The 25,183-nt window shown below is 41.2% G+C and overlaps 1 protein-coding gene across 2 annotated transcripts in view; it reads left to right on the forward strand.

Annotated features, from left to right (window-relative positions):
• The window catches only part of LOC142409538 (bifunctional heparan sulfate N-deacetylase/N-sulfotransferase 4-like), an 89,141-nt gene that overhangs the window by 46,731 nt on the left and 17,227 nt on the right, over positions 1-25,183 (forward strand). For both annotated transcript variants that reach the window (XM_075501193.1, XM_075501194.1), the window contains exons 5-7: positions 430-558; positions 22,509-22,691; positions 24,411-24,507. In XM_075501193.1, coding sequence (XP_075357308.1) covers positions 430-558; positions 22,509-22,691; positions 24,411-24,507 — 409 coding nt within the window. The remainder of the gene's footprint in view (positions 1-429; positions 559-22,508; positions 22,692-24,410; positions 24,508-25,183) is intronic.

A 25,183-nucleotide genomic window follows, 5' to 3' on the forward strand; every position in this document is an offset into this window, starting at 1 on the left:
TCAAGAACAGTAAGATTAATTGCCCAAGATAGTGAAGAGGGCCAGGAAGCACTATTTATCTGCTAATAAACTAACCTTGCTAAGGGAAGAGAGGTTTGGCTTTTTGTTTTCTGCCTCTTCCAAATGCCAGGAAACAAACGCTTATGAGTGTATGAGCTGAATGAAACGGTCTGCATGAAAGCTCAGCGCATGTGTGTCGCAGCTTTTCAGAGCTGGCATCTGGAGATCTCCACATCTGCAGGAGCGTGCTTGCTTACCACGAGAGTACAGAAGGCACAAAGGAGCCCATAAACAAACACGCCAGAGCACAGAGGCAGAAAGGGTTGCAGTTTTGTTTCTTTGAGTTGCTAGAGGGATTTGGGTGGCTGTGCCAGGGTAAGTTTGCAGAAAGAAGTTAATGTCACAACAGTGCTGTTATTTTGTTCTCAGGTGCTCCCTCGACAGACCTGTGGCCTTTTCACTCATACTATTTTCTACAAGGAATATCCTGGGGGTCCTCAGGAGCTGGACAAAAGTATCCGAGGAGGTGAACTCTTCCTCACCATTCTCCTGAATCCCGTAGGTACCTTCTTTTGCTATTTTTTGGACATGCTGACTAATGGGGGGGAGGGAGGGAGGGAGGAAGGGAAGGAGATCAGTTTTCTTTGATCTTGTTTGAGAAAGAAAAATCAAGACCACTTGCTCAGAGGTAACAAGCAGTTCAAGAGGAACAGAGCAAAGCGTCTTGTGCTAATTCCTAACTACAACTGCATGCAACAAGTTACTGGAAAATGCATTAATTTCAGCTCCATACTGTTTCCCAATCTGAAGCTGGGTCCCCATGAGAGAAGAGTGCGCTGACTTGTCTAACTGAGACTGAAAGAAACCAGTGAGGGTAGAGAAAGCTATGTGATCTTATTCCGCCTTTCCTTTTTTTCCATAAGCTTGGCTCCTCAGGCACTCCTGATATAGCTTGATGGAAACCCCAGGGCTCAGGCCTGATATCATTCCCCCACCACCGGCTCTTAAAAATAGGTTTTGTGCAGCTAAAAAAATACCCCAAGAAGTACATAGCCTTCTAATGAAAATTTTTGCTTTGCTCAGTGCTGCATTTCTTTTTCTCTGTCAACATTACACGAAGCATAAACTATATATACGTATGTACATGTGCACATATAAACAACCTACATATGTATAAACACACACATAGATGGTTTAATCAAAAGCGCCACAAACTTTAAGTATGATTTGCAGAGCTATCATGCAATTTTGTCTCTCTACCAATAAAGCGGTCTGAACTGTGCTGTGCTAATATACACATGCACACACACATACGACAACACGATGTAGGTGGGTGCATAGGTGTCATTTGGCCTACCAAGGCTCAAGGAGGAAAGCTACCTGACTGAAAACGCTGTATTTTGAAGTTACAGTCTCTCTTGCCTGTGAACAACAGTCTGGTGCCATTTAAGAGAGCAGCCTAGAGGTGGAAGGAGGACAGAGAAGAACCAAAAAAAAAAATCATATATCAATTATTTTTTTGCCATTGTCCTCCCTTCTTCCTGTTCTACCCAAACAAGCTATACTACTCACAAGATAAATGTCTTGCGTCTTGCCAAGCGGCCTAATTTTCAGGGGTTGTAAATTGCAGTACTCACTGACTTCTCTGCAGAGTTAAAGAAACTTCAGGGGGAACTAACTCCCAAATCCAGGTCACTTTTATTTAGAGACCTAAATATAGATTTTGATACTATATAATTAGGTGAAAATTTTGGCTGGGGAGCTAAGTTGGTGTCTGAGTCAAAGATTCAGTGGGCTTAAAGAAACGGGACATTTCTATTACCAATTTTTCTGTACCATACGTGTGGCGCCTAATTTGAGAATAAAAATTATCCCTGTTCTTTATCCTGTCCCTCCATTACCTGCAGTTCTCAGGCTGGCTTTTCTTCCTGTAGTTTCCTTAAGCGTAACTTGGCTCATCGCTGTCTTGGGATGCTGCTGGAATTTATACTTAGTTTTATCATACTTAGATCAATACTTGTGCATCTTTCACTTATCTGAAGATTTCCTCAGATTCAGGCAATGCAGCAGTCTGTAGCAGAGTATGTTCTTACTCCACAAGAGATGCTTAGAATAGCCCCAGTTCCTCAGTCAATCACCACGTCCAAGCCTGTGAGCATGCTTAGGCCACCCTGACTTCCTCCCCCACAACCCGCCTTTTCCCTAATCTCAGGTTCTTCTTTCTTACTGGCAGCAAATAAGCAAGAAGGCACAAGCTCACAGTTGCTTATTAGATGTTTCAGCCTTTGGATCTTTTAAATGATTGCGTGCAAATGTTCTTTCCAAAGACAGGCTGAGGCTATGGGGAAGGGTAGCTCTTCATTTAGTCTAAAAATTATTTTAAAGGCTATTATTGAACTCTGAATGAAATCAGATAGGCCTATGCCACCATTTATTACACTCTCCATAATTCATTAGCTTAGGCTCTCCAGGCACCTCCCAAGCAGGACCAACCTTGGAGGTGCTGCAGCATCTTCCTTCTGGGAGCTCTAACACCCCAGCTGCTTGTGCCAGCCCTGCAGGAGGTTTCCCCCAGCCAGGTCCAATTGCTTCCCCCAGGAAAGGGCCAAATCCCTCCCTAGATGGGTCCTGCAGCACAGATGAGTGCTTTTGGTACCCCACTGACCACAACACAAACAATACTTGAGAGAAACAGTTCTACCGTCTGCCTTTTAGGTTTCAGGAGTGATGCAGCAGAGACAGGACCTTTCCCAGGAAGGCAATATGTAATGGCAGGCAAAGCATTCCAGATTTAATCATGCATCTGTGATGTTCAGGACAGAGTTAGAAGATTGTCTTCCAAAGAAAAGGGCGGGGGGAAGATTCTTTAGTACATGAAGTAATTGTTTTGACCAAGTTATGTTCCGGTAACTTGAGAGTACAATATATATTATTGGGTGGTATTTGAAAACAGCTTTTCTATACTGTTAATGTTTGATTCCCCCCCTCCCACTTTTATGATTTTCTATCTTTACCTCATCAAAACTGATATTTTACCGAGCTAAGCAACACAAGCTAAATACTGACATGCACTTCCCTAACTCTGAGTTAAGTATGAATCTGTTCCAATAAGTGCTTATTCAGAGGGGAAGAAATATAATTAATCATGTGTGAGCTGAAGTAAGATATACCACAAACCCCACCATCATTCAAGTCAGGTTGGTACACTACCCTATGAAATATGCACTGACTAACAATAGTAAAAGCAAAAATCTAGCCTTATCTCAGAAGGAAACAAAATCATCAATATTCATACACCCTTTTTCTTTTTTTTAAATACCAAGTTTCAACAGCACACCAATGAACAAATGGGAAGACCTTTCTTTTATTCAGTGTAAGAGAAGGTGTAGTGTTTTGGTGGTTTATTTGAAAAAGTTTACAGATTAGTGTCTAAAATCTATTGTATCTTCTGAAGAGGATCAATAGAGTGCCTCTTCCACTGGCCAGTCACAAATTCAGTTCAATAAAAAAAATATGCTTTGAATGTGATGTGTTCTCCAATCTGGCAGCAGCACGTACTGGAATAGCAACAAGAGACTTCCCGTCTTACATCCTAGAAGCTTTTCACACACCTCCTCTCTATAAACTTCCTTAGTATTTGGATATCAACCTGGGCAGTTCAGGGCTTTACCAAGCAGACAGTTCAGGGGTTTAGAGTGAGCACTACAGTGTAAACCAGCATGTGTTCTCCAAATGGATTATGGAAAAGAATAACTGTCAGGATTGTAAAGGGGTTTTCAAAGCCATAATTTAAAATTTTGTTGTTGTTGAGTCATATTGAATGAGATGCCTAATGTAGTCCTTGGATAGAAACCATATTCATAAAATAAAATCCTAACCAGAATGCACCGTCCCCCCTAGCATGTAGGCTACTTTACACATCATTGCAGTTATCCTACTTCAAGTTTTGCAGGAAAGGGATTGCCTGTATCATTGTTTATTTTTGCATTATTGACATTGTTTAAAAATATTTTTCATTTACTCTTTAAAAACACCAGCCAGACTCTTTCCTGGTGTGGAGGAGATTCACAGAAATAGAGTAGCTCCTATTAATTCTACTGCCACATGGTTGCACAAGGCTCCTGCTCACCAGGCTCTGGTCTCAAGCAGGTGTGTGCAATTGCCACCAGCATTAGTGTGAGTTATGTGCATACAGCAAGGGGAACTGGCATCCCCTCTGCATGGGCAGCGTGCTCTTCTGGAGGGTGAAGATGGTATAAAACTCTTTCTGCTTGTGGAAAGAGAACATATGCATGTGCACTCTCACACCACTGCCAGGCTACCATGACAACTGAAGTTACATACAAATTATGTGTGTTATTACCATAAAAGATCATTTCCAGAGTCCAAGATTATGCAGCTAGTTATCTGCCCTGTGGTGCTCGTTCACTACCCCCACCTGGTTTGAAAAGCACAGGGGCAATAACAAAAAAAAAAAAAAAAAAAAAAAAAACAAAAAACCAGAATATCTGATTTTGCAGATCCCTTTCTATAACTACAGCAGATTATCATTTTGTTATCATTTTATGAGTTGCCTTCTTGATCATCAAGTAGGCTACAGGTTAGAAGAGGGTTTCTGAGCAAGTTTGTTTGTGGTCGTTGCCTGCCTGTCTCATTTCTGTGGGGTTTTTTTTGTTCCCTTTGCCAGTTTTTACATTGGTATGTTTCTGTAGATGAGCCTAACAACAGTTGGGCAACAATGCCAAGTTAGATGTGATATATAACAACATTTTGGCATTAGATATTTGAAAATCTAGATGCTTTCCCTATAAAAACAAACCAACCCATAAATAACTGCTAATATACTTTTTAAACCAAAAACGAAGTGAGCTGTGCAGTTCAGTGACATCTTCCCAAAGCAGCTATGGTAAGGGCTGGTCTCCCACACATTGGACAAGTGTCTGTTTACTCCTGGCTTCTCTTTTGGAGGCAGCTACCTAGTTTCCTCCAAATCAAGACCCTGGACCTGGGTTTTGAGGATGGTTTACTTTAGGGACTGTTCCCAAAAGCCAGTCCGGACAAGGATGCATTGGCTTTGGCTCTCTGCAGACCTCCAGCATTGTTCCCAGCAGGCTTTCAATCCTCACATCTTCCCACTCTTTTGTTCTGTGTCCTTGAGCATGCAACACATATTACCAGTGTCATGCATAAAAACATCCCTCTAAAGCAACAACATAGTGAGAACTATTTCAGACACTTAAAAAACAGACAGACAAAATAATTATTATATTTGAGCCATATGTGCAGAAACGCTATGTGGTGGGAGCAATGTAGGCATGAGCTTACTCCATGAGCGGATACAGAGGAGCAGCACGCTCCACATCTCATACCCCCACCTACACACAAAGCATCACTGCTGTAAGGCATCTCCTACCGCCGCATGGAAGTGACCGAAGCTGTTGGAGCACTAAAACCAAGAAACTTCAACAAGGAAAACTGAAAGTGAGAGAAGAGACATGTAGGTGAATCGATTGCTTATTAAGAAGTAGACTAACAACACTAGCTAAAAAAGTGCAAAGAGGTGCTGCACAGTTTGGCCCCTCTTTCCCTTCACCATCCAGTACCAGCTTCCTTGCTTGATCTTACTAGTCCAACAGTTGCCCCTTTACACCAACCAGTACCATATATATTCACTAGTTAGGGAGGTCGAGAGTACAGCTGAGAATAGTTCGGTTCATGTCCACAGTTATTTTGAGGCGAGGCTTCCAGAAGTGAAAAGCCATACTTTCTGGTAAACAGAATTATTACAGGTTTCCCACACACACACTTCAAGACAGTCTTTTTCAGACTGTTTCAAATTTTAGAAATAATCACAGTGCCTTGATTAAAATCAGCACAACACCACCTTTTGCTGTGGATTACAGCTATTTAGCTGTCTAAAAAACAAGCTAAAAGTCAGCTATTTCTGGCCTTCTAGCTTAAGATGTCAGGGGCAAAGAAACAGAAACCTGAAAGTCTGAATAAGTGGTGACACAAGCTGTTCTGAAGAGACACAGATGCATGATAAGTGGATGAATAAACTCGAGCATGAATAGCAGCCCAAACACAACAGAACCAAAGTCAACTTCAACGCCAACTTCCAGGAGGACTACTGCCTGCTTTTCAACCCTATAACCACTGACCTAATGCGCTCTCTGCATTGGCATCGATACATTGAAAAGGTCAATCACATCTAACTGAAACAGCCCCCAGCAGAGTTAAAAAACAAGTAATAGATCATGGTTCTTTTCACTGCATGGGCATGGCATCTGCACTACGATCCTTGTTTGTTCAGGAAAGTGCCTTGCCTGAATGATGTAGACCAGGGTTTCCAGGCACAAAGCAGTGACTTGATTTGTAGTTGTGTTTTTAACAGGATTCCAGCAGTGAAGATGGGTTGTAAAAGGCAGCAGAGTTCATGTTTCCTTTGGCTGTTATGACATCCATTTATAATCTTTTATCCCATCCCCCCAAACAAGTGCAAGTAGGAACACAACTTAAATAATCAAGTTTTGATTGATCATTTTTTCAATTAGTTTGATTACTGAAGCACATTTCAAGAATAATTAAATGTGGGGAAGCAAATTTACTAAATAGGAATGATGTATCAGATAGGAAGGATTTATTTCAACTAATTTAGGGTCAGACTGCAACTCTCAATGATAATGGCGAGCAGTAACATTGACACTGCAGTACATTGACTGAAACACTATTTTCTTCTGTGAGTACATATTCCATGTACTTCACAAAGTGGCCTCAGCAGGGAGCAGGTGGGAGATAATGAAGTTTTTGCATGAGGTAAGGAGCCTGCAACTAAATCTCAAAAAAGGCAAGAACTGAATATCTGCTAGCCTTTCCGAACTTTAAAACACACCACCAATGAAGGCTGCTGGCAAACTCTTTTTTCCCCTCCTGAGCCTTGACAAGCAAGTGGTTTACAGAAACCCCATCCATTACTCTGGCTGGAGTTAGCAATTTCAGCAAATGTATTACAAATAAATATTAAGCTCATATACCAAAAATGTTTGCACTTCCTTGAAGCAATACCATATAGATAGTTAAATTAGAAAATGCCCAAGTGACATTGCATTAGGATAAAGAGTTTGCAGAGAGATTGTCAAGGGGATATTCCAATGGATTTTTTTTAAATGGCTTCTACTGAATACTCTGTGGCTCAGAGATATTTTCATTTTCTAATTTATGAATCCTAAAGATGAGTCACGTCTGACAGAGATGATTTAGTAGTATGCAGACAAGGGATAAATTCCACGAAGACAGAGAGAAATCAAACCAACTTTCCTTTGAGTTTTAATGAGGGTTACAAGAATCCCAGCCAGACCTTTCCAGGATCCAGCTAATGCAGAAGGCTGCTCAAGCGTAGAGTTTGGGGTACTTATTCTTTGCATCAACACTTCAAAGCAAAGCTCATTAAAGTTAGTGGAAAAAGTCTCAGTGAACAGACTGGGTTTGAAATAGACCTAAATAGTGCAACTCTTTCAAAAGGTCTCAATCTAGCTCCTCTCTGAAGGGTTTCGTTCATTTGGAGGCTTAGAACAATAACAGGAAGCTTCAGATGTATTTACAAATAAGAAACACACATACAGTTTGGGACAGAAAATGACATTACTGTGCTCTTGGAGTTTTCCTTTACTATTTGATACAAGAAAAGCAATGAAACATTCAACTGAAATATTTTTTTCCTCCCTTGCCAGACCAAAGCTAGATGTTCAGTGTTATCATCATCATCGATGTTATTTACTTTGTGGTTTGACAAACAACCTCAAAAATCAGTTATTCACTAAATCCTAATTAGGACAGAACTCCTAAAAGTCGTATCACCAGCACTTCCATGTCAGTGGTGAAAATAAAGCAGCAAAACCACCACAGCCAGTAGAAATAAGCAAGAGAAGAGAAAAAAAGAAAGAGATACCTAAAACTTTAATCAATCAAAAACATAAAAAAAAAGTTTTTACAAAACTGCTTTTGTGCCTAATCTAATTTTGATAGTAAAATAAGATTCTTACCCCAATGCTGCAACAGCACGCATATCTGTATTAATTGTAGCTAGATCTTAACACAAGTACATTACTACTCAAGAAAGTACATTGCTCCTCAAGACGTATCTTCAAAGCCAGGAATTTAATACCAGAGAGCATTAGACAAGAAGAATACCATGTCCTTAATCTGAGTCTAACACTTCCCAGCTACGTAAATGTGATAGAAAGTTCTCTGGCTCTGCCCAGCATTGTAGCAACCCAATCCCTTGGGAAAAAATATTTAAGTTTTCTGCAGGTGTACAGCATTCCACTGCTCAGCAGAAAAAAACAAAGTCAACTTAAGACTTTTAAAAATTTATTTACTTTTTAAACCATTTTGAACAGCATCATTTCCTTTTCTCTCTTTGTAAACCTTGCCAATTCTTTACAACCTTTTTGCAGTGCTATGAGGTGCTTTCAAAGATTTTTTTTTTTTAATGTTTGCTTCATTGGGTTACATAACTACCAAAAATTTATGGCATTTCAAGGAGTTCAACATTTTAGTCATTTTCAGCTTTTTAAATGCTGTTTCTTGTTATTTACTTAGCTTACTCACCCTTTAGAATAACTTTATCCATTCCCAGAATATATTTGTAAAATCCCCCTTCCTCTTCGTTCACTTCACCAGTGCTGCACCATATTCCTCCTCTTTGCTTTTTTTTTTTTTTTAAATACCTTCCCATCAAATGTTAGTCAACTTTACATGCACTTCTGCCTTTGACATACTCGGTAGAGAAAGATAAGTTAGCTGACATTAAAATCAACCTGCATTAAGGTACCTTCTTTCTTTTGAAAGAGAGCTTTGGTAGGAAAGCTGTAATGTGCCAGTCAGAGCAACCTATTTTCTAAGGCACACTCACGGTCACGTCATTTGCTATCATGAACAAACGCAGAGCATGAGGTGGAGTGAGCAAATGGGATGAACAGAGCAAATCTCTTGCTTTGCTTCAAAAAGTAAACCATGAAAATTTATAATTAAAAAGATGTTCGTAACATATAGTTCCCAAACTGAATTACTTTCAGCAGCAAAAAGCAGGTTTCTCATAAGAAAAGTTAGGGAACTCTGTTGGAGTTAAATTTAAGGAGGATTTTCCACATCCAAATGTCAGGCTCAAAACTAAGTGGGTTCAGTCCATGTTCTCTGACTGTTGCCCTTCATTTAGTCTCCTGAGAAATGCTCTGACATATTTAAAGCATGCTTTTACAAATTGTTCTATATATCACATCTTCAGCATCCGCAAGGTCTTCCAGTATCAGGTTTCTAGTTCGTCTCCTTTACTCCCCTGCTTCACAGACGATAAAGAACAGTCATAAACGTTTAACAGCCAAGATAAGCTAATAAATACCATCGTAAATATTATCGCCCCTACAAACAAGAGCGAGAGAGTAATTTCTCCTAAAAAAATCTCTTTAAACTAGAAAGCTTTTTATTAAGCCAGCAAGTGACAGCACAAAAGGCACCTCAGTCGAACACCGAAGCAAAAATAAGCGCATCAGGCTTTGATAAGAACCAGCAAGATCCTCTTGCTCAGTTGAGTAGTCAGTTAATTGGATTTACTTGCCAGTCCGGTGCATGTTTTTCTCATTATCTGCTCACCTTGAAAAGCTAACGGATAACCCTTAATACTACCACCCCCTTTCCTGCAGTGCCCTTCCTCTTTTCTGCTCCCCTCTAGCCCCATCTCAGGTCTGTACCACCAACCCCTTCTGAGAGACAGCGTCAAGTTAACACTGAAACCAAAGTAGTTGTAGACCTTGCTGTGTCTGCGAGGGCAGAGTTTCTTGCAAAGTACGACCCAATCTTTGGCCCCATTCAAACAGTGGAAAAGCTTGCAGAAAGTGAAACCTAATATGAGACCCCCTCCATCTCAAGGCATTCTCATCTCTGTCCTGGTTGCAGCTGAACACAGTGAACTAAGATTTTCTGAAGCACGAACTGAGGAGGTCAGATATCCCTAGAGAGGTGGTTAAATTGAACATCTCTACCAAGGATCCGATTGTTACTTATATCCAGTGTCTTAATTCATGAGATGCTTCTCTTTTCCTATTCTACCTTCCTTTTCCTCCTTGATACACCCATGAACTTGGCTGGGCTAACTTTTCCTTTCACCTTCTTCTCACGGGGTGTTTTAATTCAGTCTCCTACTGTCTCCTTTTCATAGTTCCACCATAAAGAACTTGTACAGGCCATTCCTGCATTTTATTTATATATATATAAATCTCTTTACTCTGGATTCATACCTGCATCACCACATAGTATCTAGGAACACATGCATACCCTGCACAAAACATTTTTTGTCTGCAAAGCCAACAAAGAAAGTCATATTTGCAACTGACAGATCAAGCCATTGTTAAAGTTAAAAAAAGAAAAGTAGCAGAAAAAGGGAAGAGTTAAACACTTCTTTTAAACTCTTCTTCCTACTTCAATCAAACATCCCTAAGAAGCTTTAACCTGAGATGAAATGCAGCATATGAATTTCAGGAAGATTAGCTTCTTTTGCAGGAATTTGGTTGTCGAGAGTGAAATCAGACTTGTGATTGAAAGGTAACTTTGAACTTAACTCAGGAGAAGCTGCAGACAGCCCATAATAAGGTACGTTATTATTCTAACTTTGAACAAGGCGTGATCACACATTGCAGAGAGAGGCAAATTCTTTGTTAAGTGTCATGGGACGCTTTTAATTTTGAAGGCCACTTAAATGCATTTACATTTTTAATCTCTCACCATAACTAAAGGGTTATTGTTCATTTCCAGTCTGTTAGATGTAGATTCTGCATGTCCCGCATGTGCCATACTTTGAACATTTTGTTCTTGTTTCCTGCTCTCACTCATCACAAAAACAGATGAGAATCACATATTGTTTCAGAATATTAAAAGTAAATGCAGAGAGGGGTTAATTTATACCTTCCACAAGAGATTTGGGAGCTTTATTATGAAACATCTTGAGTGTTAATAATATTTTTCTTTTTATTTGCTTTGTTTCTCTGAGCATAGCTGTAGAAAGAATAAAAAATAACCTTGGGCATTGTAAGAAATATGCTGCAATCCAAAAGTAATTCATAATGCAGTTCTACTAAAGGGCCCTGTGAACAGAGCATCTCAGCATATTTCAGGAACAGGAAAAAGAAAGCAAGGAACCTCCCCACAACAAAAATGTCAATACTTGTTGAGCCACGATTAGCAGGCTACTGCCTATAGGGACAGGCGTGGCCCTCTCCAACATGAGAAGAGGGGCATGTCCGTTCTACCAAATTAAGAGGGAGTTTTGTTATTAACCATCTACATCAGAATTTGTCTTAATGGTCACAAACATACCAAATCAAATGAAAAAAAAAGAGAGCTGGGCCTTATTGTTCTTTGTACAGGGGCCCATTAACCTGCCAGGACAATGTAAAGAACCATTTTACTGCATTAAGTGAATGTTACAGTGAAGCACAAGAGCGGCCAGATGCTCGTCCCTGTAAAGAGGACCAGGGGTTACCATCCCAGGGGCATCCCAGCCTGAGCTGCCTAGGCAGGCAGTATAACTGCAGGACGTAGTCATTAGCTTTTGCCTGAGGAAGGGGGTAGTCTCTTCTTTATTCAGAAAAATACTTACATCCCATGCACATTCGGCATCGTAAATACTTCTGTTTTCTTCCTGCCACAGCATGTATTAAGGTTCCATACAACAGACGTACATTTGTTTTGAAAGACAGCACACTACAAAAGTGCCTGTATCTACAGCACAATCGCCCCTTCCCCTAAAGATATTTCCTTTTGCAACCAGAAGTCCTGTAAGCACTGATAACATGATAGAAATATTACAATACAAACATAAAAGTTGAAGCCACTTTTTATCTTCCAGCTCCAGGTGTATGATTAAATCCACTCCCAACCTTGCTCAGGCTTTTGAACCTTTTTCCCCTTTGTACATCATTCTTTTTTCCTTCATCCCACATGGCTACCCCAGCTGCAAAGAGCTGGTATAGGAAAATACTGTCCCATGGAAACTCAAGCCTTCAGCAGCATATTTAGAAACTAATTAGCTTGAAACTCGGAGCATGAAGAAAATATTTCAAGGATAACACATCTCCTTTCTTTCATGATATTTTCCTTCTTCATGAATGCTGATACTCCACACCATGCATTTTGGTACTTTATCAGAATTACTTCCCAGCAAGTTAGGCGATGGCAGAAATAGTAATAAATGACTGTGTGTCAACAAGAGGGTTATTGGGTAAAGAGAAAAAGAATCTGTTACCTTCAAGCACACACCATACGATAATTTATTAAAGTGTCAGGAGCAAGCCTTTAAGGTAAAAATGAGCTGACTCAGAATTCTCTGATTATTGAAAATGAATCCTTAATAGAAGTAAATGGACAAGAACAAAATTTCCTTGCTGTGTTCGCCATTCAAAATTAATTGGAAAGTGGCTGATTTGAGAATATTATATCCTCTAGTGAACTGAAAATGCTGTATTTTTTTTTCTTCTAAAACCAAGAGTGGAGAATTAAATTAACTCTGAGGTTTGTTTGCTCAGAGTAAGCCACCAAAATAGATTAATTAATCATCATTTATGAATACTCCGTAACATAGAGCAGCCAGGTCTTCATAAAACTGCAAGAATAGCAACATGACAGTAGAACAGTTATAAAAACAAATGATAAATTTCCTGCATCTCTCCAATCTGTATCAACTTGCCTGGCATTTCTTTCTTTGCAGTTTGAAAGAAAGTATCCTGGTGAAAACTCTTATTCAGTGTTTATAAGAGGGCTCAGTTTAAACAGGATGATTTACAGTTATTCTACAACTCTGTGTGCTGTGCAAGGTCCTGGGCAGTAATTTCCATAGGGAATGTCAGTATTGCTCCAGGAGACTTTACCTTCCTCTACCTGGAGACTATGAAGTGCCACATTAATGATGAGAGACATAATTCATTCCATCATTCAAAGCACAGTTAGAACCAGATCTTATTTAAGCACATCTATAAAGAGAAATGTCAGAGAAACAGTAATTTATGGACTCTTATCCAAACTAATAATAATTTTGGTCATTATTTGCCATTAGCAGATACATGAGCACATTTCTCCCAGAGTTCAGCTGGCTCAGAAGATTATGTTTTAACTCATTGATTGGAAGGCTAAATAGAGAGAAAAATGACTGAAGATCCAGTGTAAAAATAAAAGCACTGGCACTAGGTCAGGCTACTATTGAACTTACCAAAGTCCTGTTGAATAGAATAGGGCAGCTTGCATCTTTACCTGTTGTATTGAACTGTGATCTGAGAAATGCTGTGCTTCCTCTATGGGTGTTAACACCAACAGGCCCCCAAACAATACATTATGCACCTGCAGTGCTACAGCAAATGCTCGTTTCTTAAAGTGGTCAGTCCGCCAACCTTAAAGTCCATCTTTACTTCAGGACTAGTTTCATCCTGCCTAGAAACATTGTCTTCCTTAGAACATGCCAGAGTAGCCGGGGGACATCTCCAAGCTGTGAGATGACAAAATTTAACCCCAGGTCATTGCAGGTGAGAGAAATGTGATGGAGCATTCCCAGGTGACCCGCAGTGTGTACGCAGAGAGACTCGAGTCAAGCACACAGCTTGGCTTAAATGCAGCGTTCATAAATATTTATCACTGCTGTTATTAGCTATTTGGCAGCCTGGCCACTGCTGGCTCCCCTGGTTGAATGCTGTCTAGTTGTTTACACAGATTCCTGAGAGGCAGAGTCTCCTCCTCTTATCCAGAAATCACAGCCATGCAGGTACTACATGCGTAGAGCAAACTCTCTCAATTATATCTCATCATATCCTCCACGGCCTACAAAACTAAGGTTTAATGTTGCTTAAAACATAAGTATTATATTTAGATTTCTTCAAAGCAATGGGAGCGCTGTTTATTTCTATTAAAATAGAAGTCAAACAGGAAGAAATTTTCTGACTATTTTCCACTCACACAAGTAAAGAGGCCCCATAAGATATTTTGGAAATTCTGGGAAAGTAATTAGTTTTGCTGCAAAGATATTTAATCTGTGCTAAAAAGTGATCCCTCCTGGGTTATCTGTAATATCTACATGCTACTAAAGCGTGTCATAATTTCATTAGATATCAGGCATTTATGAGCAAGCACGCACAAATAAGAGAGCAAAGCTGACCCTTCCCTAGAAATAAGGCCAAGCAGTGGGAAAATGGTGAGGGTAGAAGCAGCAAAGCCTGCAGGCTGGTTGATGGTCATGGCTCCAGCCTGAGCACTCAGGTATCATCTGTCGTCTCCCCATACACGTGTGCACTGCTGAGCAAAATATTTTCATCCACATCCAATCCAGCCCTTTAACCAGTGGGTTTTAATGTCGCTCACAACCCTTGCCTGGATGTCCCTTGTCCTCTATAGCCCTGCTGCATGTTGCAGAGCAGAGCTTGTGACGTATCTGGCTGCGCGCAGTCCCTCTCACCTGGGCAATGCCAGCTAAGAAATAAAAGCAGGAGCTCCCCAGATGCAGCCAGCTACCCCCCACTGCAGAGCCGACTTCATGCAGACAAGCGGGCAACAGCCCAGGGTGAGGGACTGCCCACTTCCCTATCTCCACAGGGTTAGGCGGGGCTGTCCCCACCTCCTGCCCAAACAGCTCTCTGCCAGGGCTGCTGAAGACAAATCAAGGTACATAAGCTGATGGCAATTGCTTTCTTAAGCTGCAACATTCAACCCTCAGATGTGGGGCTTTCCTCCATCCCCCGCCCATGCCAGCCCACTCTCCTGCATGAAGAGCAGGGCTGACCCATGGCTCTTTCCCCTTCTTCTTGCAGCCGCTGGGCAGCATGAATTAGCACCATCCCCTTGTGATCCCCATGAGAGGTTTAGATCCAGCCTTCACCTGGACCTGAGATTCAACAAAATGATGCAGTGCCAAGGATCAAGCAGTCTGCTGCACAGGACATACTGGTCCTGAAGAGGAGACAGCCGTAAAATTTCTTCTAAGTGCCCGGTGTGTCCCCCTTCCAGTTGGTGTATCTGTTCCTTCTTGGATCTTAGAAACTATATTTTAGAGTAACATATTTCCATAGAATCATTTAGGTTAGAAAAGATCCTTAAGAACATCAAGTCTGACAGTAAACCTAGCACTGCCAATTCCACCACTAAACCATGTCCTTAAGTGCCACATCTACACATCTTTTAAATACCTCCAGGGAAGGTGACTCAACCACTTCCCTGGGCAGCCTGTTCCAACCCTTTCGGTGAAGAGATTTTTCCTAATATCCAGTCTAAACCTCCCCTGGCGCAACTTGAGGCCATTCCTTCTTGTCCTATGGTTTGTTACTTGGGAGAAGAGACCAACCCCTAGCTCGCTACAACCTCCTTTCAGGCAGTTGCAGAGAGTGATAAGGTCTTTGCACTCAATTTCTTTGGGTGGAATACAGACACTGTAATGAATATGGGCATGGGAAATCAAACACCATTCACCGTTTTTGTTTCCCCTTCAATCAAAGACAAAACCTCCTTTTCTCCAGGCTGAACAACCCCAGTTCCCTCAGCCGCTCCCCATCAGCCTTGTGCTCCAGACCCCTCCCCAGCTTCGTTGCCCTTCTCTGGACACGCTCCAGCCCCTCAATGTCTCTCTTGTAGTGAGGGGCGCAACTGATCAGTGCCATCATTATTTCACTTCCAGAGACCCAAAAGCAAAACTTTTACTTTACCCATATATACAGGGGAGGCACAGTGTATTATTTAGAATTATTTTTGCATTTTTTCATGCTGTGATAAATACAGGGCTTGTAAGACAGCACTTCCTACCATGCACCACTCAAAGGAACTGCAGAGGACCTTGGACTAACGCTGGCCCATGGTGGTCATTCACCCATCAGCTCAGGCCAGCCCTCCTGCTGCGACAGCGGTACATCAGGACAATATTTGCGACATTAAGAACAGTAAGGGACAACTCATTATTTCAGTGCAGTAATAGAGAAAGCTTCAGTTTTCTGTAGATGCAGCCAGAGTGGGATGTAATTTGGTATCATAAACCCATGCCAAGGAATACTCACATTATTCATTGGCACAAAATAATTGAAGCTGAACTGATTTTTATCTGCAGAGGATTATAACTAAAGAGGTTGACAGCCTCGACCAGTATTTTGTAGGTGCTTGATAAAAGTTAACAAGGAGCATGCAACATATACCATCAAGGAAAAGGGTTATTGACAGCTGTCTCCTTATACAAACTCCTTTGATCATCTCTGAAAACTGAAGACTAAAACCATGTGAGACTTCAGAGCTGTATCTTTGATGATACTTCTATAATTCTGTCAGAAGTGGTTGGTGTACAAATCTGACTTCAGACAATAGTACCCAAATCTGTTTTCAGCTGGTTCATTTGTGTAATTTGAAGTTGGGTTTATTCTTGAGTCTGAACTGAATAGTTTGTATTTTTAAGAGGAAGTTTATAGTCTAAGGAAGTCTTTTCAATGAGAAGACACAGATGGCAACAAAACAAATTCCCATATCATGAAATTTCACTTCAAAATGAAAATATTTGCTTATAACAGGAGAATTGAATTGCTCTAGAGTTCTGCAAAGACTTCATGGGGCCCACAGTTGTAACTGGTAGCACCGCATTAGCACAGAATTCATTAAACTTTGGCCACAATTAGATGTACTGCTGATCACTTATGCAAGTGTTACAAATGAACAGACATAAAAAAATCCATTTAGTTTTTCCACCCTAATGCAGCTATGCACTGATTGCACAAAGTCATCAACAGCAGCAGTTATTTTTTTCACAGGCTCTGAAAGCATGCCCTAATAGTAAAAAACCCACTTTTTTTTAATTGCAGGCTTTAAAATAATATACATATATAAACTAACAGAGTGGAACCTCCTAACTAGCTTTCTTCATCTAGGACCCCACGTGTCAGGGGTATCAAAGATGTATATAACATGGGAAACAGTTGCTGTGTTGGAATGTGGTCATGATTTAGCCTTTATTTTAGAAGTGAGACTTGGGTAGATACTAGAAAATAAAAATAAAAAACAAACATAGCAACTTTATTCTCATAGGGAAAGGAACAACGCACAGGATTTTTCTGTCAATAATAAAGAATTCATTTAATCATACCAACTAAATAATGGAAAAGTAGAAAGCGTTCCCGGGTAAAAGAAACCATTTTGCTCTTTGAATAGGGAATGTTAAAGCAACATAGATACACTACAGCATTTGTATAGCTGTCCCAAGGCCACGTACCACCATTGATCGACAGCAGCTTCCCCTCCCATCGCTGGGAGCACTTTGGGTGGAATACAGACACTGTAATGAATATGGGCATGGGAAATCAAACGCCATTCAACGTTTTTGTTTCCCCTTCAATCAAAGACAAAAATGTTTCTTTCCAAACACAGCCTTTGTTGCTTTCTTTAGAGATATCATGTTTGGAAAATATTTGATTATCCTGTCAAGAATGCTTAAATATAAAAAGATGTGCAGAGTGCAAATACAGTAAAAGTAAAAAAGCGATTTTCAGGCGTATAAATGATTTTGCTTCAGTAGCAGAAGGGTCATGAATATGAATAGTGCTGAATTCTAGAGAAACAATTTGTCATTATTAAAATTAGTGCTTTGTCAACACAAAAATCTCACTCCCAGCTTCCTTTTTGTGCTGCTGCACAAACAGCTGCATTAAGGGCCCAAGTGTTCTGGGATTCATTATCAGTGAATGGGGCTCTGGCTCACAAGGTACAAGAAAGTCTGTAATCCATAATAGGAGGCTGTCAGGACATGAAATATATTAAACACTTGAAACTGAAAGAGGTATTTCTGTGGTCAGCCTAGCATAGAGCTACTTGGTATTAGTAAATGGACACTTGACGGTTTTGTGTTTCTCAGCCATGACATCCCATTTACACATTCAGAAATGCAACATGCTGCCATCTAGATCCAATTATGAGAGTTTGCTCTTGGAGCAACTGTACAGCACTTTCTGAGCACAATGGAAAAAGATGGAATAGCAAAATTAATTTTTCTGGGAAACATTCATGCAAGAGAGGAGCAGAGAAGAGCAGTAAATATGCTACCACGTTTCTACAAGAACAGGACACCTGCACTATGTATTTCCCAACATGTCTTTGTTGTGCACAAGGTTGAGCTGTACCCCTGGTTTATTTTGCATGCATTAATTCCTCCCTTCTTGCAAATTTTATTTAGGAGGTGCAGAAGCAAGGAAAAAAAGTTGTTAAAGACAGTGAACAAGAAGTTCCTCTTAGAGGAGCAGGATTCACATGGGAGACCTAGCTCTGTTCCTGGGCTTTCCAGCAATGGGGCAGGGCCAAAGGACAAGCAGGAGGAAAGGACCTAAAAGGGAACATTGAGCCTATTAAATTATTGAATGGCTGAGAGGATGAGGTGAAACAGATTTATACATAAGTTTAACTGATTTTTTCATTGCAAGTGCTAGATTGATGGACAGGCATAGTTTCCAATACCAACGTAAAGGTATCAGCCAATATTTGATTCCCAATATTGGATAGCCATCCTTGAGAGTGGTCAGGTGTACCTGACCACTGCGTTACACTTCAGCTGGAAGCTGGAGCACTAGCGGTCCTTTTTCCAGGAATTTCTGTTCTAGCATGTAGGCATATGTTATTCTCAAGGAGAAACCAGAAGCTTTGTGCTAATTTCATAATTGTTTTAATTCACTAGGATAGACAGCAAGGACATTGGTGGCTATGGAGCACAGGCTCCTGGGGAACACAGAGGAAACAGCCTTATTTAATATCAGCTCCTGTACATTTACTTGCATACTTTATTTGCTGCAATAATATTAAATGTCATTGATAGACCCTTTAGCACTTATCAAAAACCACTTCAGAGACAAGATGATTTTCTCTATCAACATTTCCTATGAGTGTTTTCCTTTTCATCCTTTTAAAATAGTTTGCAGGAAGCACTTGTCACACTTTAAGGAGTTGAACTCTAAACTAGAAAGGATATGTTTGTGTTGGGTTTTTTGGGAGGTGGGAGAGAAGGTCAGTAGACTGGAAACCCGAAGAAGAAGATTCATTACCTTGCTTACAAGTTTCTGGAGCACTACATATGGACACGCACAAAGTTCAGGGCAATTTTAGTGTTCAGTTATGTCAAACACTTTCAGTCACAAGATGCACAGGCACTGGAAACCACAAAGTCAAGCTGACAGAAAAAAGGTCTTGTACAGTTGCCAATCTTTGCTCAACAGAGGCTCCAAACAGAATATAAGTGAAGAATAAATTACCTTTTGTGGAACAAAGTGGGCACAGTGCAAACACTGCAGGTGGACCATAAGGGACACTTTCTCCTAAGCTCCATCCATCTTCACCTTATAGAAGTACTAAAAGCCTTATCAATAATTTAACAAACAGACACATTTTTAAACATTGTGGGCTGATGCTTAAAGAAGTGCCACGTTGGCAGAGCAAGATGGTGAAAGTGGAAAGCTTGTGGCTTTTTCTTCTGCGGTTATTTTGAAAGTCAGGACAGCATGGTGTGCTACACAGTATTTTTGCCAGCAGCACTATCTTCTGCTAGAGCTCAAGCCTTGGACCGCAAAGCAGCAACATAATGAAGGGTAAACTTCATCTTCAGGTGACAGCAGTGGTTTGTTTTGTAAAGCTCTTCACTGAAAGCTGTTAAACTTTCTGTGATCTTTAACTTTCTGCACTGAATAACCAAATAATTGAAACAGGGTGGCTTCAGACCTTCACAGAAGACATTACAAGCATATGGCGCTTGGTTTCAATTTAACCCCATTAGTATTTTAAAGAACCTTTAAATTCTTTAAACCAGCAGGACCAAGCCACATGGATCAGTGATAACAACCTTCCTGAGAAACACCTGGGCATTTTGCAGCCATTTTAGTTGTGAGGGCCCCAAGTTTTGAGACTCAGCACTTCCTACCAGTTTAGCTGCTGGGGAGCCTGGCTGCCACCCAAGCGAGACACACATTCCCAGGGCGCTAACTCAGGGACCAGGGTGCCAGGACTGCCCACCTGGTTTCCCAGCCATAGCCTACACCCAGCAAGGACAGCACACACCTTGACATCTCCAGCATATCTAACATACACTTCAGGCTTCAAAGGACTGCAGCCTAAACATTGTCCCCCATGCCTGGGTTGTGCAAGGCATCCCTCAAACTATATCCAGCTTCCCTCAAGACACAGGAGGTGGGGGAGGGGGGGAAAGCTCACTGACCTGAACATGCACCCAGGGTGCTGGAGACCCAAATCTCCTGCAGCTCCCAAAGGAAGAAGATACACACACTACCTCACCTCCTGCAGCCTGCACATCACTTTATAAGCTCCCACCCAGCCCCCAGCTGTGCTGTCGGTTCCCATTCCTAATCATCCACAAAGAGACTCACCTGGACATAGATATCTCTCTGCAAAGCAAGCAATTTACCTGTGAATCAGGTGACCTCACTGCTGATGACTAATCTCTTCAGAGTCAGGTGCTTCAGACCCCAAAATATGCATCGCTTAGACCCCCACCCCCGCCTGCAGACCTGCATCCTAGCTGGGTGATGGAGGTGACACAAGTGGCTGAGCAGACTGGCTATTGCTCATGCCAGTCTTCAGGCACCAAGCCCTCCTGAGGTTTTACAAACCAGCTACCTAACCGAAATCAGGCACAAAAAAGGCTAGGAGATAGAGAGCTGAGCCTATGTCCCTTTTCTCAGCCCTGTCCAACCTGAAGGTTAACGGATCCCTGTCTATGGTCTCACAGAGTCCCCATGAACCAGCTGTGTAAGACGAGAACGTAAAACACTGTCAAGACGTTGGGAAGCTGCTCCTCCACGTGCCAATGCTTGCGGCTCAGCATGGTTTCCTCTCGTGATCAAGGCTATGCTTTGCTCTCAGGCTCAGGTATTCAGTGTGGCATGAAGGGGCACTTCCATAAAGGTCATCCATACATCCTTCCTATATGGAGATATTTTAAACTTCACATGAAGGAGGACTTCATGTGTAAGGACACTGAAGATACTGCCTTTGAGTGGATTCTTCATCTCTCCCGTGAAATTCATAGCTGCGGTAGATGCACAAGACTTTGGGAAAAGGGAAACTCCTATGGACTATGGATGTATTTTTCTTACCAAGAACAATCACTGAGTTCACAAAGCCAATGCTTTATTTTCCTTTTCCAGCAATTTCCTGCATTATGGCAGGACAGCAAACTGCTAAACTTCCCACCACCATATTCTGGAGTTTGCTGTAGCCAATATTATACCTCTAATTTTTTACTTCGCGTCAAGGCCTCCTTGAAGCATGATACCATTATTAAGTGCACTGCCTGACATGCTGTTCTATTTAATTGCTTTGGTCACATTAGTTAATTTGTATTTTTTGTGATCTGCTGCATATTATTGATTGTCAACTTCAGAGATGGTGCTGAAAAAGAAGAAAAATGTACACTCTTCAGTTGCCACTAGTATGTTATTTCTTGATAACAGTGTAATTAAATTCCACGGTCATTGCGCATCCTATCTCAGGCCGATGTACTGAGTAAAACAGTCAAGTACGAACACTCAGTTTGATAAAATCTTCATAAAACTAAATAATGACAACCAGGCCTTTGCAGCTGCGAAACTGAGTTTAATCACCTCATGTAAAGAAAATACTGGGAAATATATTCTTCACATTATTCTTACAAATTCTCTTTATACCTCTGAAAGAAATTACGAGATCTGCAAAGCAGTGGCCATGTAAAGGAGAACCATAGTAAGGCTGATAAAAAGGCAGAAGTTATATTGGCTTTAAGGAGAAAACAGTAACAGTGACATTTAGCTGAGATATCATCATTCACAAAGGCTTGAAATTTTTACATTTCAGAACTTATTCACCTACTTACAGCCATGCCATTTTAAACAAACTAGCCAAGCCTGCATTGGGAGGAGACAGTGTATTAGTCAGATTTCCAAGTTAATTCCATAAATAGCAGCCCTGAAATTAAGCTGTGCCTACACATCCGAGGAGCGGAGAGCTGGCTCCCTCGGAGGTGCCGGGGAGCTGGGGACTCCTAACAGAGGGGTCACGTATGCCAGCACCTCCCGGGCGCTTGCCCAGGGATGAGGAACAGTGAAGTAAACAGGAGGAAAGCAAGAAACAATTTTTAATGTTGTTTGTAAAAAGAAGTCAAAACAGAAGAATGAAAAAAAAAAATATCTGAAAGCATCTCCTGAATGCCAGTCCCTGGGGAGCCCGTGAGTGATACATCCCTTCCGATAAGAAGGGCAATTTTAAAGAAATGGCGCATATGTGACAAGTTTGGAGATGCGACCCCCACAGAGGGGCTAGGAAGTGCAACTAGTTTAACATTTTCATTGTCTTCTTTTGCTTTGGGGTGGGGGAGAGAGGGTTTGGCAAAGCTCCTGGGAGCCCCCATGCCTACCCTTCCAGCCAGACGCTGCCATCTCCTGATGTCCTGCGACTGAAAGGTTTCTCTTGCCTCCCAGATCAGCATCTTCATGACCCATTTGTCTAATTATGGGAATGATCGCCTGGGCTTATACACCTTTGCGAACCTAGCCAACTTTGTTAAGAGCTCGACTAACCTGAAACTGCAGACGCTGCCCCCAGTTCAGCTGGCTCAGAAGTACTTTGAGCTCTTCCCAGAGCAGACGGACCCTCTTTGGCAGGTAATGTCACATCCTCTTCCTCCTCCAATTACAATCCTCTTGTTGCAAGAAGAATCTTTTCCTGTAAAAGAAAAAAAATCCCACTTCACATTCAGATGTTACTTCTTCCTGCATGCCTTCTTAGATTATTTAAATTTTCTTGAGAGACCACTGCTTTTGACTAGAAATGGATTAGCTTCCACTCACCCCAAATCAGGCATGCTAAAAGCACCTAATTGCCATTTATGTGGGAGAGAGCTTCCGTTCCCATCCCTCTTGTCTGTAGTTTTGCTGATGCATCGTGTTGTGTTAACTAATCGTGTTGCACTCTTGGTAAGATGCCCGCAGCCAGCCGGTAGCGAGAGCTATCTCAAGGCAAATGATGCAATTCATCGCACCCCTTAATGGGGAATCACTAACGTTGGATCACTGCAGCTACAAGGAAGATTTCCCACCATGTGAACCCCCTTCGATGAAACAGCAAGGACAAGGGAGGGCAGGAGGGGTCAGCGCAGCAAACACAGAATGGGCAGCTGTTTGAAGAAGGGAAAAGGGTCTCTGCACAGACTATTTTCTGTCTCTGTTTCAAATGCACAATAGTGCTGCTTGTAATCTCTACGCTGTAATTTCCTAATCATTGTTACCCATATCTGGCTCTTCTCGTATGCAGAATATGATGTGCCACACTGGGCTTTTAGCTATGCAGGCATAAATCCAGAGTGACACCATGGAGATCTGTGCAGTTATTTTGGGCTTACACTGGCAAAAAGGAGCAGAAAATTTCCCTATTATTTTTGGCCCAGATGCAAAAGAAGTGTAAATCTGTAACATTTCCATTGAGTTTAGTGGAGCTGCAGCGATTCACATCAGTTAATGATTTCCTCCATTATATTTTGTTAACTTTATTCACTAGCAAACTGTATCTTCTATTACCAGCCAATACGATGCAAAAGCAGTATCTATATGATAACTGCTCTAAAGAGCAGGCAGTCCTAACCTTTTCTGTGGTGTCTTTTGTTCACACATTTTTATTTTGCATTCATAGGTAGTAGAAAGATAAGGAGATGAATAATATCCCACATTTCTATTTTGTCCTTCCTTTTGGGTTCTTATGTAAACTAAAATTGGCACTAAGTCCTATGCATCTGAAACCATTTTGTCACCTAAGAAAGTAATGCTTTGAAGCTATTCAAACAGAGGTTTCCATTTTAATCTCAAATGAAAACTTGATTAAATCAATGTTTTAATCTTTTTTTCCTTCTTTTTTTTTCTTTTTTTCTAATGACTGAACTTAATCCTCAGTCATGCAAAACCTTTATATACACATTGAATTTAGTCAAAGGGACCACACACGTGCCTACGGACTCTGAGTTTATGAAACGAGCCTGACTAACGGAGAGAGGGAAATGCAGTAGTCTCACAGGGTGTGGATTTTGACACCAATCCTTCCAGGATTTGCACAACTGTGTAGCATTACTGACTTCACTGGGAACCCTGGAAGGATTGGTCCTGAAGGACACCAGGAGTTTGGTCCCTGTGTACCGGAATGCCTCCATGGATCCCTACCAGAGTGCTCAGTATCTGTCAAGCGTAAATTCTCATGAGGAAACGTGGGATTTTACTACTTAGTGTAAGGCTCTGGCATTAGCGCATCCCATTTAGATCCTGCAAAGACTCGCGTGCATGCAAACATTTAGGATACCCCCAGCGCGATGTACACAACCGCCTTTTCTTCTTCAGAATCCGTGTGATGACAAACGACACAGGGATATTTGGTCCAGAGACAAAACTTGTGACCACCTACCCAAATTTCTTGTGATAGGACCCCAGAAAACAGGTAAGGAGTAATGAATTTGTAACCGAAGCTAGCCCCTCAGTTTTGTATCTGTGTGTTTGTGTCCTGTAAACTGAAGCCAACGCCCTGCTATAGAGATGGTGCACTCCCAATCCCTACGGGATTCGGATAGTAACTCCTTCACTGCCAACAGAAAGGGACAACTGTTTGTATAGTAAAATTGCATTTATTCACCATAAAAACCCCCATGCTGTCAGGCTGCCCTATGTTCAAATCATTATTAAGTTCTTTGACAAATTATTTCAACATCATTTGAGACCCTAATTGACAATAAATGTATTTATCACCTTGCAGGCCTCTGAGGGTCTCAGGGCATTATTTGAATTAAGCCACATATTCCCACTCCCAAGATAGCTATTACTGTTGGGCACATATAACAGAAAGTGGATGCTGAGGCAAGGAAATAAATGACTAATCCCAGATCATATAGAAATTCTGCGACAGTGACAAAGAGACAGCAGGTCTTGATTCATAGTCCAGTGATAGCTTGCATAGCATGAAATCATTGAAGAGCAAGTTTAAAGACACATTCTCCAAAATTTCGTTTACCACCGTATATAATTTCCAGTTGTTTTTCTCAAACAAATAACAAAAAAGTACTGTTACTGGGATTTTAAAGCATACTTATTACAGACAGGTTTGGTAGCACTGAAATAGA

Source organism: Mycteria americana, chromosome 4 (assembly GCF_035582795.1).
Source record: "Mycteria americana isolate JAX WOST 10 ecotype Jacksonville Zoo and Gardens chromosome 4, USCA_MyAme_1.0, whole genome shotgun sequence".
NCBI classification, from domain to species: Eukaryota; Metazoa; Chordata; class Aves; order Ciconiiformes; family Ciconiidae; genus Mycteria; species Mycteria americana.